This window comes from Acipenser ruthenus, chromosome 1 (genome assembly GCF_902713425.1).
Source record: "Acipenser ruthenus chromosome 1, fAciRut3.2 maternal haplotype, whole genome shotgun sequence".
In the NCBI taxonomy this organism is placed as follows: Eukaryota; Metazoa; Chordata; class Actinopteri; order Acipenseriformes; family Acipenseridae; genus Acipenser; species Acipenser ruthenus.
The window spans coordinates 64,032,897-64,045,709 of record NC_081189.1 but is presented as its reverse complement, the minus strand read 5'-3'; the positions used below and the strand labels follow the sequence as shown (position 1 = coordinate 64,045,709).

Below are 12,813 nucleotides of genomic sequence, written 5' to 3'. Positions count from 1 at the left end.
TGCACTTTTTAAATCTGTCAGTCAGCAAATATTTGAAAAAGAGAGCATGCTGGATAAAGATATGGACAAAATAATTCCTGTTTTACAGTATTCTTCTCTAATATCCACCACGAGTTCCTTTGCGGGTTCATAGTGAAATGATATGCTTGGGAGCATCTGTGTAAAGTGCGTTGACATCCTCTTAGTAATGCAATCAGAGCTTTTTTTTGTTTTATTTTTGCAAGGTAAACAAAAAAAAAAGGTATTTAATAGGATCCTTAGCACTGGAAAGGATTCATTGTCTTTTTTCTGTTTCCAGTGAGGCATGCAGAAACCTTTGTTAGATCAGCATCTGTGCTTTGCATCAATATAGATAATATTATCTATACCCAGTGCATGTCTTTTTTTTCTAAACTATAAGCAATCAGCTTGTGTCAAGCTTGGTTAGCTGTGATCATTGGTCTATATCTGATCTTTTCTTTTAATTCACAAGCATTTGGTAACTGTACTGTGTGTTCTACGCAGCTGAGAAAAGAGAAGCAATTGGAAATGTTCTGCCCAAGACATAATGTTTCTTTTTGTGTTCTAATGGGCCCTGTATGGCAGGAGATGAGTATAAATATGAAGGTGGAGACAGGAGAGTTTATTGACAAGGACAGCATATGCATGCTAATAAAACACAACTAAACGAGTTTAGTGGCTTTCTGGCTACAGCATGTTTAAGTGTATCTTTACAGTACTTATTCATTCATCCCGGGGGCTGTTCATCTTCAGTTCTTAAAGTAATACAAGACAATAAAAAGGTGCCACTAATGGTGCAAATGCAAGATTCAGCCTTCAGCCCCTGCTAAATGCCACCATGTGGCATAAGATGGATGAGATAATGTTGTTATTGAGACATGTACTGTAGTCTTTTGCTTAGTCGTTGGTACATTTTTGTAAATAATTAGCACAATGGGAACAATCCTGTTTTTTAACAAAGGCTTTTTTTAAAACACTTTTTTTTCTGTTCAAAGCAGCAGTTGACAGAGATTGATACAGATTTGCCTTTTTGGATCACAACCAGTGCTCGAATTATGGGCCAAAAAGGGGGGGGGGGGGCTAAAATGTGAGCCTGAAGTGACTGTTAGCACAGCCAATTAATGTTTTCCTCTCAGACTTCACAAGCATATACAAACTCCAGTATTTAAATCACAGTATTCTAGTTCCCACAAGAAGGCTATTAATAGAAACATTTGTCATGTTTGATTTATTTATGCTTGGGTGTTTTTTTTTTTTTTTTCAAGGAAATAAAAGCAGTCAACACATAGGTAACATAAAATATTTAGCTTTATTAAATTGAATAACAACGCATATTATAGTACATATATTATCCTGTTAGGTTGTTAAATAGCTATCTTTTCAATGTTACAAAACGGAGGTCTTTAAGGTTGGCAACATTGCAATAATAAAAATGCATGAAAAAAAATCAGACACCCTCACAGTTTACAAATACAAATAATCAATGACGCGCAAGTGTCAAAAAGAGAAACAATTGCGACTGAAGATTGAAAGTATAATAACGTTGCTTAGAAAGGTGGTTTAAAAAGTATTTTGATTTCTGTATTTTGGATGCACTATGTGTACTTTAAGCTTACCTTTCATATCAAATTAACATTGATTGATGAAGTCTTACAAAGGTAACAGTTATAGGAATGCTATTATTTGTAAGTTTTATATAGCTACCATGGGACACTGTTGCGTTCACATTGTTAGAATGACTGAATTTAGCTTTGATTAAGGGTGGAGTCTTCTCATGAAAATTTTGCCAAACGTTTATCTCAAATTAGTTTTCGTAGTTATTATTTTCTGATTAATAGTGTATAATATCAATAATGGAAACTTTATTTGGACTGGACTTATCATACTGCATTTGTTAAAATGAAGTAAGAATGCCACATCTCTTGTATATTGCATTGTTTTTTTGGTAACATTAAACTTTGGGTGTATTTATTGCAGATCATAATTCATTGCTTTATTTCTATTGTCATCTGACCAAAACATGTTAAATGTACAAAAGGCCTGGTTAGAAAAATTAGATCAGCTTTTATCAATTAAAAATGTGGTGTATACAGCTATGGCCAAAAGTTTTGCATCACCCTATAGAATTAACTAGTCATTTTCCTTTATAAAGTCGAATGAAACCTGCTGAATCCTCCTGTAATTTGAGCACAACCTTTTAACCTGTAGCTGGATAGTCCAAATCAAATCAGAACAGGTGTTTCAACACCTAATTAAGTTTGAAATGCATATATTAATTGATCCTCTCTAAGATGCCAATTGTAAAATTCTGTATTAAGTGATAGTCATTGACAGAGATGTTTCGTTATTTCTATCTTTTGCTTAAAACCTGAGAGTATGTGGAGGTTTAGCTAGAGATCAGGTCAAGTTGGGTCAGAAAGGTTAAATGGGTTGCTGGGAGAAGAAAAGGTTACTCTTTTTAAGTGGACTGAATCTGGGAAATGGAATAAATTACGAGGGGGTTTTAATACTGCTCACTGCATGGTAGCAACATGGCATGGCTGGTATGTTTGATTAGCACTTTAGAAACCTGTAATGACCTGCAAATAAACCACTAGCTAATAGCAGGTGTCTTGTACTGTATCTCACAGCGCAAAGGAAGAGGATTAACACAGGAACTCCTGGGCTTACTGTAATTTACCAGCATTAATGCAGTTAAGCACAGCAGTTGATTAAAAGTTGAAGCATAAATGTTCCTTAACGCCCCTTTAAGTCTTTCACTTGCCATCCCCTACAGGTTTACAAATTGCTTCAAAATTAATTGGACTTCTAAGTTTTCTTTAAGTAATTGCCGACTATGTGATATATGGTTCAAAAGTATATAGTTTATAATTTTTAAGCATTCATCACTAAATTATTGATCTTGATAAGTCTCCAGAGAACAGCTTGCAACAAATTAAAATGGAAATTGTTTCAGAGTCACTTAGAGAATATAAATGATGCCTGGTTAAAGGGGGCAGGGAATTGGGGAGTGTTCCTTAGCTGACTTCATGAATAACAATGGATTGCGTGCTTTTAGATTGTGTTACCTGTAAATCATGCTTGCGATGGCCTTGAAGGAGAACAGATGTTAACTGTAATGGTTTTGTTGTGCTGTTTGTTTGTTCTGCAGCCTTGTGTCTATCATCAGAGGTCAGGTGCTAACAGCAGATGGAACCCCTCTCATTGGAGTTAATGTCTCATTTGTGCACTACCCAGAGCACGGATACACCATTGCCCGGCAGGATGGAATGTACGTCTATTTTACCTGCTTTGCGGAAGATGACAAATTAGACGTCTACTAATTGTGTTTAATAGTTTTCACCATCTGGTCACAATTTTTATTGAATTAGTGTTGACCAACCTCTTGTACATCCTAACAGTGATAAAACTAAGATTAAGGACATTTATAATAAAATGTGATTATTTTGAGTAACAAGATGCATGCTGTAAGGTGTATACTGTACAAGATGACAACTTCTAGCCTTTTCTATGGGCTACCTTTCAAGGACAGACAGAGTGGAGAAAAAAAAAATTGCATGCTCTTGGCTGCAGTTATGATTTCTAAATCACTTCTAGAAAAAACCCAAAGATATTAGAGCATCTACAGTACTGCCTGACCAAAGCAGCTGTTAACTTGGAAAGAAAGCAGTAGGGATGCATATAGAGCCTCCCCAGACAGAAGTGCACCCCCTAGGTACTGGAACCATGGTGAATGTAGGGCATTAAAAAGAGTTATCCAATCTTTTTTGTAGTTGCATCGATAAGGAGCAAAGGGGATGCTGTAAAATTATAGGTTATGTTCTGTTAATTAATTTTGTTTTTGCTCTTTGGTTAGGTTTGACCTGCTGGCCAATGGTGGTGCCTCATTGACTCTGAGCTTTGAGCGTGCTCCGTTTCTAACCCAGTACCGCACTGTGTGGATCCCCTGGAATGTGTTTTATGTCATGGACACACTGGTGATGAAGAAAGAAGAGAATGACATTCCCAGCTGTGACCTGAGCGGGTTTGTAAGGCCCAGCCCTCTCATTGTCTCATCTCCATTATCCACGTTCTTCAGGTCATCCCCTGAAGAGAGCCCCATCATTCCTGAGACACAGGTAAATAAACACTGATCATATGATATTTTCGTGACCTTTTGGACAGTATTTTACAGCTTTTGGAAGTGGGAATCATTCATGAAACACTGCACCATTGATGCAGATTGGTGTTATCTGATAATTAAAACAAGAACAAAAAATACAAATTGTGCTGCATTAGCGTGCATAGCAAGCACAAAGCAATTAAGTAAGCAATACGAATTTATGCTAACAAATATATCATACAGAACGTTTATTATTATTGTTATCTTGTGAGTTTTTATTCCCCAAAATACTAATTCAGTTCAATTCAGCCTTGGTTATTATGCTACAACCTATAAACAGCTTCCATTAAAATATAATATATAAATGTTACAACATTCATTAAAGTATTATTATTTATGAATGTTACAATGTGCAGTAAATAATATATTAATATGGAGCTACATACTAACAGTTCTGCCTCCGTATTCTGCAGTTCTTTGTTTTACATAGATTTACATAGATATCATCTGTGATTCCTTTGCTAATGGAATGTCAGCGGAAACAAGTAACTTGAGTTCTTAAAACCTAGACAAAGGTGCTAATAGTTACTGCAGAGCCTCAGGAAAAAAGTATATTTTACGGTTGATTTCAATGAACTTATGCTGCCTCACTGAAACATTAATGATAAAGTTTCACTGCATGTAAGAACAGAAGAGAATCAGTTTCATCTGTGATTCGGGCCTACTGAACACAGCCTGCAGAGCAATGTGTGCACTGCAACACAAGTGTTTTTGTTTTTCTTGCTAACGTTGCATTAATGGAAGATGAAATGTCATACTATGCTGTATATTCTACCAGTTCGGAAACTGAGACTTTCCTTTTCAGGTCCTACAAGAGGAGACTGCAATCCCAGGCACTGATCTCAAACTCTTCTACCTGAGCTCCCGTGCAGCAGGTTATAAGCCTATCCTTAAAGTGACCATGACCCAGACTAATATCCCATTCAACCTCATGAAGGTCCATCTCATGGTAGCCGTGGTGGGCAGGCTTTTTCAAAAGTGGTTTCCAGCCTCTCCCAACCTGTCCTACACCTTTATATGGGACAAGACAGACGCTTACAATCAGAAGGTTTATGGCTTGTCTGAAGCAGTTGGTGAGTTGTGTGTTTTTGATGTGAAGGGCAAGGTAAAATAAGAGTGAAATACCAGGTTCAACATTCTGCAGCTTAATTTGTACTTAATATCTTTTAGAGTTCTGTATGAGGCCTGCTTCTCTACTACTAGCATTGTCAAAGGTCTGTGCATCATATAAAACAGTTTGCTATTTAATTAATTGATACAGTTAAATTAATATTTATAACTTGTTGTGGTAGGTGGTACTGTAGCTTTGTTGAATGCCAAAACTGCCAATTTGACCCCTTTCTGTTAGATATAGAAAAAAAAATGGAATGTTACAGTTGCAAAATTGTATGAGGATTTCAAATAAAAATCAGATTTTAAATATCTTCTGCCATTGAGGAGCTACAAGATTTTGTCTGAGCCATGGTCTGTATGACAAAATGGCCCTATTTACCGGCACTGTCAGCTGTTTTATGGAAGTAGTCCAGACTAAGTAAAATATCACAAAGTACATTGCCAAATTATACGTAAAACCTTTTTAACCGTGAAACATATGAATACATGCAAGTAAAAATGCAGTTGTTTTTATTAAATTATTCAATAAATGTGCATTATGAAGAGAAAAATCATATGTATATACAAACATAATAAAATTCAATATATCCACAAATAGCATTTTTTATAGAAAAATTACTATAACAACAACAACAAAAAGTATATAGAAAAACGAACTATAGTATAAATGGCGACAAAGCAGTAAACTGTATTGGGCTACTGCACTAAATGTGGCCATCACTGTAAAGCAAAGAAATAAATAAATGCATTTCATTTTGGCATATGAACATAATGTACTGTATTTTTTCTGACTTGCAATAGTTTTGTATTATGAGGAGAAAATCATATTTATATACAAAAGTTATAGAATTCAATATAACCACGAACAGCAAATCAATCAATAACAAAAACAATAATAGTCTACAGAAAAACGAACCATATGGTGATCATAAAGCAGTAATTGTAAAAATAATGGGGTAATACAATAAATGTGGCCACCACTGTAAGCTAGCAAGCAAGCAAACAAACAAACAAATAAATAAATACATAAATAAATAAATAAATAAAAGTGACGTGGTGTACGTACTGTCAAATACAAGCCTCCTCTCGAAAATACATGCTGGTAGACGTGTTTGCTGTGTATGCGTTTTTTAAATGTATCCTCAAAAATGGCATGTACGGATAACATTTTTTGTTCCTATTGCCAAGCTTTATTCAATGACACGGCTCTGAAAGACTGATTTGATTGCTCCCGGAAAAGAGATCGCGTCATCAGTATTTAAAACCTGAAATTACAGCGATCCGGCGCGTAGAAGATTAAGATCTTTACTGTGTAGCAGATTTATTATTTTTGCTTTTAAAAAAAGATAATACTGTATTTTGTAATGACTGGAATTTGTATTTAAAGGCTGCAACTTTGATCCTTACCTTTCTATTCATCTAGGTTTAATACTAATTAACTATATTTATAATATGACCAATTCAAGACTTAGCAGCTATTGATCTTGGAAAGTCAAAGGTTCAGTCTCCTAATGCAATTGACTCAACCTAGACTTGAGTTTAAAAATATTGCGCTGATGCACCATGTGAGCATTATTTCAAAGTGTTGGTATTGTAGAGGCAATTTAAAGGACAAGACTTAAAAGCTCAGAGTGTGACATAATGTACATGTACAGTGCTGCTAATGCTGCTACACGAGAGCTGCATGACAAAAATGAGAGATTTAGGTAAAAAAAATATTAATCTATATCAAGTAGACAAGCACTTCAGCTGAAGCTAATGTCAAGGTTTTTTTTGTTTTGTTTTTTGTTTTTTCTAATCTACAGTATGTGAAGTTTTATCTCAGAATTTATGATTAGGGGGTTGAAGATCTAGATGAAAGAAGAGAGACTCCTTGGTAAAAGTGTATTCCTTTCATTGTCAACTGTATCTTACATTCTTGTCATTTTAGTATCTGTCGGGTTTGAGTATGAATCCTGCCTGGACCTGATCCTCTGGGAGAAAAGGACTGCCATTTTACAGGGATATGAACTGGATGCTTCTAATATGGGTGGCTGGACACTGGGCAAGCATCACATGTTAGATGTCCAGAATGGTAAGAGCTCATGTTTCAAATGTGAATGTGTCCTTTGTCATTTTATTGCATATATATATATATATATATATATATATATATATATATATATATATATATATATATAGACAGTACTGTGCAAAAGTTTTAGGCAGGTATGAAAAAATGCTGTAAAGTAAGAATGCTTTCAAAAATAGACATGTTAATAGTTTATATTTATCAATTAACAAAATGCAAAGTGAGTGAACAGAAGAAAAATCTACATCAAATCAATATTTGGTGTGACCACCCTTTGCCTTCAAAACAGCATCAATTCTTCTAGGTACACTTGCACACAGTTTTTGAAGGAACTCGGCAAGTAGGTTGGCCCAAACATCTTGGAGAACTAACCACAGTTCTTCTGTGGATTTAGGCAGCCTCAGTTGCTTCTCTCTCTTCATGTAATTCCCAGACAGACTCGATGATGTTGAGATCAGGGCTCTGTGGGGGCCATACCATCACATCCCGGACTCCTTGTTCTTCTTTACGCTGAAGATAGTTCTTAATGACTTTCGCTATATGTTTGGGGTCGTTGTCATGCTGCAGAATAAATTTGGGGCCAGTCAGATGCCTCCCTGATGGTATTGCATGATGGATAAGTATCTGCCTGTAATTCTCAGCATTGAGGAGACCATTAATTCTGACCAAATCCCCAACTCCATTTGCAGAAATGCAGCCCCAAACTTGCAAGGAACCTCCACCATGCTTCACTGTTGCCTGCAGACACTCATTCGTGAACCGCTCTCCAGCCATTCGGCGAACAAACTGCCTTCTGCTACAGCCAAATATTTCAAATTTTGACTCATCAGTCCAGAGCACCTGCTGCCATTTTTCTGCACCCCAGTTCCTGTGTTTTGGTGCATAGTTGAGTCGCTTGGCCTTGTTTCCACGTCGGAGGTATGGCTTTTTGGCCGCAAGTCTTCCGTGAAGGCCACTTCTGACCAGACTTCTCCGAACAGTACATGGGTGTACCAGGGTCCCATTGTTTTCTGCCAATTCTGAGCTGATGGCACTGCTGGACATCTTCCGATTGCGAAGGGAAGTAAGCATGATGTGTCTTTCATCTGCTGCAGTAAGTTTCCTTAGCCGACCACTGCGTCTACGGTCCTCAACGTTGCCTGTTTCTTTGTGCTTCTTCAAAAGAGCTTGGACAGCACATCTGGAAACCCCTGTCTGCCTTGAAATTTCTGCCTGGGAGAGACCTTGCTGATGCAGTATAACTACCTTGTGTCTTGTTGCTGTGCTCAGTCTTGCCATGGTGTATGACTTTTGACAGTAAACTGTCTTCAGCAACCTCACCTTGTTAGCTGAGTTTGGCTGTTCCTCACCCAGTTTTATTCCTCCTACACAGCTGTTTCTGTTTCAGTTAATGATTGTGTTTCAACCTACATATTGAATTGATGATCATTAGCACCTGTTTGGTATAATTGTTTAATCATACACCTGACTATATGCCTACAAAATCCCTGACTTTGTGCAAGTGTACCTAGAAGAATTGATGCTGTTTTGAAGGCAAAGGGTGGTCACACCAAATATGGATTTGATTTAGATTTTTCTTCTGTTCACTCACTTTGCATTTAGTTAATTGATAAATATAATCTATTAACATGTCTATTTTTGAAAGCATTCTTACTTTACAGCATTTTTTTACACCTGCCTAAAACTTTTGCACAGTACTGTGTATATATATATATATATATATATATATATATATATATATATATATATATATATATATATATATATATATATCCTTGTAAATATGCAGTGTGAATAAAAGGAAGAAAATGTTCAAACGCAGAATTCTATCTGAACTTCAGAATGGTTGCCTTGAAATGTATAACAAAAAAGTTTCCTTTAGCTCGCAGTATTCTCAACTTGAAATATAAAGACTGGTATGCAAGTGCTGCAGAGTAAATTAATAAAAGATACCTATAGTAAGTGATTAAGAGAAACAAGTACAGAGGTGTTCGTCCATAAAATACTGTACTGTGTGAGCCAGACAACATTAAGAATAAAATATTTGAAAAATGTTAAGACAGCCCTTCAGCAGCCAAAAAATGAATGTCACTCCCTATTCAAAGAGTGAATCGATCCAGGTTTGAAATTCTGTTAAGGAGTAGAGTTTGACAGATAGTGACTTTTCAAAGTGACGCATGTCTAATTGAATAAGCAAAGTAATTAGTTGTAATGAAAAGCTGGATGAGCCAGAGAAATTCATCGAGGTGGGGAATGCAGACAGTGACAGGTGTTTGCATGGGCACCAAGAAAAGTTGCAATAAATATTCCAATGAAGGTGAAATATTGTTCATCATCCATTTTCATGATAATAGAGGAGAAATGTGAAGGACCAATCTTTCAAAGTAATGACAGAATAAATCAGGTGCAATAACGCAGTGTGCTGACTTGTAGGATTCATATGATGAAAATTATAGAACAGAGCTATTTAGGAAAAATGTCGGTCCGTGGCTTGTCAGACAAAGATTACAAATATGTTTTACTCTTTTACACAGGGTGTTTCTTTCGTAAATACGTGCATTATGTGTCAGTGCCGTGGAACCGATGGGACAAAGCTAATAAACACACAACTATGTCTGGTTGTCCAGAAGAATAATCCTCAACAGCCTCTTTTTTTTCTTGTAGTGCCAGTTTGAGTGACACTAAGCCCTGCAGCCTCTTAGGCTTTGTGTCACTTGTCTTTGGGAGTTTGAGACCCTTTAATCTGAGTGCTGCCGTTTAGTTGGTGGGGCCTGCAGTCCATTTATTAGTTGTTTTTTTTGTTTGTTTGTTTGTTCTGGGCAGCCAAGCTCCTTAACCCTTAAGTCAACCTGATCATGTCGGCTTTATTCACTGCACAGCAGATAAAGCCATTCTATCAAACATGTCTTAACATGCCCTGTCACTGGACCTGCTTTTTGATTCACAATGGTCACATGCACTATCACTCTCCCCCTCCATTACACACAAAAATGCCATGCACTGTTTCCTGTCCTTTCCATCTCACACAGTGGCAACATGTGTTATTACTCTATCAACACGAAATACAATCATGTCCATTACTGTGCCATCTCTATTTAGCACAGTGACAGCTAGTACTGCTCTGCTATCTTAATACTGTTACATGTTGCCAGCATCCATTCATAGTCTATCTCTGCATCATTCCTGTGGGATCTTCTTTGGGGCCTTATAAATGAACCAGTTTATTTAATAAAAAAATAAGACATTTTAACATGATATAATAGGAAAGGTTAAATAAATAAACCCTAAAGTGACAGCTATAAGGGAACTATGTTAAAAAGAATAATAATATTACAATAATTGGTAACAATCATTAAACTTACATAAATAAAGGCCTAAGTTAAAGACATCTTGGCAGACTTTCTGTTGTTGTTGTTGTTATCTGATCATATTTGAATTTAATTGACCTTGTACTACACTACTGTTTATTCCTGGTAGCAAACCCCAAGAGAAAGGCTCTTAACTCTGCTTTGCAATATTATTAGCTTAATCAACTCAGCATGGGAATTCTGCAACCTAAAACAATGTTAATTCACCTGCATCACAAAAAGTATTTCTAGTCTAAACTGGACCAAATATCAACCTACAAGAACTTGGGCAGTACTGTCAGTCTTCCACACACCCTAAAGAAACCTTATATGGCTTCTATTAGCTGACGTCATACAGCTGATAGGATGAGGAAAAAATCACAAAGTCAAAACAAATGCTTTTTGCACCCAATCCTTTTTTCCCCCCCAATTCAGAGGGTTTTATTTTTCTTGGCGAGGTTTAGCTTTATATTATTAACAGGGATCCTAGGAATCAGTTTGCTGCGGAATAACACGGAAAAACGCAGATTTTCTATGTTTTCTGAGATTTTTTTTTTTCTTTTACACTTGGGGAGGGGAAAAAACATGTTTGATAATAACCAAATCAATACACATATAATATAGAAACATTAACACAGGTGACTTTGCTTTAAATTTATGTAAACATACCTGTCTAATAAAATTGCTTCCGGTATTCAAGTTCAGTTTACTTCAGTATTCAGAGCTGTTCAAAGATGCTAAAAACAATAAAAATCACCCCTAAAGATCGAGTTTGGCAAGGAGGAATTTCACGTTGATGGTAATGTGCTGTTAGGCAGACCATTGTAGAACACATGGGAAGTGCTAAACATAAATTGAATGAAAGGAAACATAAACAGGATGAGGCCGAAACAGCAGGGCCATCGAAAACACTGAAACCACTGTGTTTGGATCATTTCAACGTCTTACAACTGCCAAAGAACAGCGTGAAACTTGTTTCAGATTTTGTCAAAATGTGTGTAAAAGCTGACATTCCTCTGTACAAAGTGGATCAAACGGCAGTATGAGATTTTTTGCGCAAGCACATTAAGGGAGGTGGTGCCATTCCAAAGTCAGACCAATTGTAGCTGGAATGGTGCAACACTGACAAAATTATAATCTTTAAGACAACATTGTTCCCAGATCCAAGCAAGGTCTGTACAATTAGATTACCTTGATTCCTCCTCTCTGTAACATTGACTTTTTTTTAAATTCCCGGGGAGCTGTCCTAATAGCCCACCATGTAACCGCTAATGTCTCCATCAACAACACACATACTTGACAGACAGCAGAGTACCTCTGAAGCTACTGTCCTATCGAAGATTTTCACCTGTAACCTTCTCATCTGTTTGACAATGCTCAGCTTACTAACAGCCACTTGCTGAAAGTGTTGAATTAAATCCTCACATGTGTTTCTTCATTTTTGCTTTTTATTATTCATGTCTTAAAGACCCAAAACCACACTTTTGAAAATATGTATAAAGCAGCATTTATTGGAAGTAGTTTTCAACAGGTAATTCAAACTCTTTCATTTTTGGTAAGCCTCATCTCAAGAGCTGCATAATAAATCATGTACAATACGATATCATTTAGATTGTATTTTTGTGAACAAACATCCCGGGACTCAGAACATTATAGCAAGACTGACAGCAAATTCAAAGGACAAGTCAGGCAAAACACCTACCAGTGTACACCTGAACGCAGTCACATAATGCACAGTTTATCTCTGTTTTTTTTTTTTCCCCAACACCATTAATAAATTGGTCCCAACATAATTATATGAAAGAACCCCATCTGACTGAACTGTGACAGACCTTATGAATTGTACAGCTCATGTATAAACTTCATTTATTATTATTTATTTCTTAGCAGACGCCCTTATCCAGGGCGACTTACAATCGCAAGCAAATACAAATACATTCAAGTGTTACAATATAAGTCATACAATAAGAACAAGAAATACAATAATTCTCAAGTGTGACAAACCACAATTCAATAATACAGCAGATAATAGTGAAAGTTACATCAGGATATGATTAAGTAGTGATAGTTACATCAGGATATGATTAAGTACAAAATACTACAGATTAAACACTTGGGAG

The 12,813-nt window shown here is 36.3% G+C and overlaps 1 protein-coding gene across 17 annotated transcripts in view; it reads left to right on the top strand.

Annotated features, from left to right (window-relative positions):
* Positions 1–12,813, top strand: part of LOC117421382 (teneurin-3-like) — a 932,247-nt gene that overhangs the window by 896,821 nt on the left and 22,613 nt on the right. For all 17 annotated transcript variants that reach the window (XM_059027478.1, XM_059027514.1, XM_034035713.3 and 14 more), the window contains 4 exons: positions 3,152–3,271; positions 3,857–4,118; positions 4,968–5,235; positions 7,206–7,349. In XM_059027478.1, coding sequence (XP_058883461.1) covers positions 3,152–3,271; positions 3,857–4,118; positions 4,968–5,235; positions 7,206–7,349 — 794 coding nt within the window. The remainder of the gene's footprint in view (positions 1–3,151; positions 3,272–3,856; positions 4,119–4,967; positions 5,236–7,205; positions 7,350–12,813) is intronic.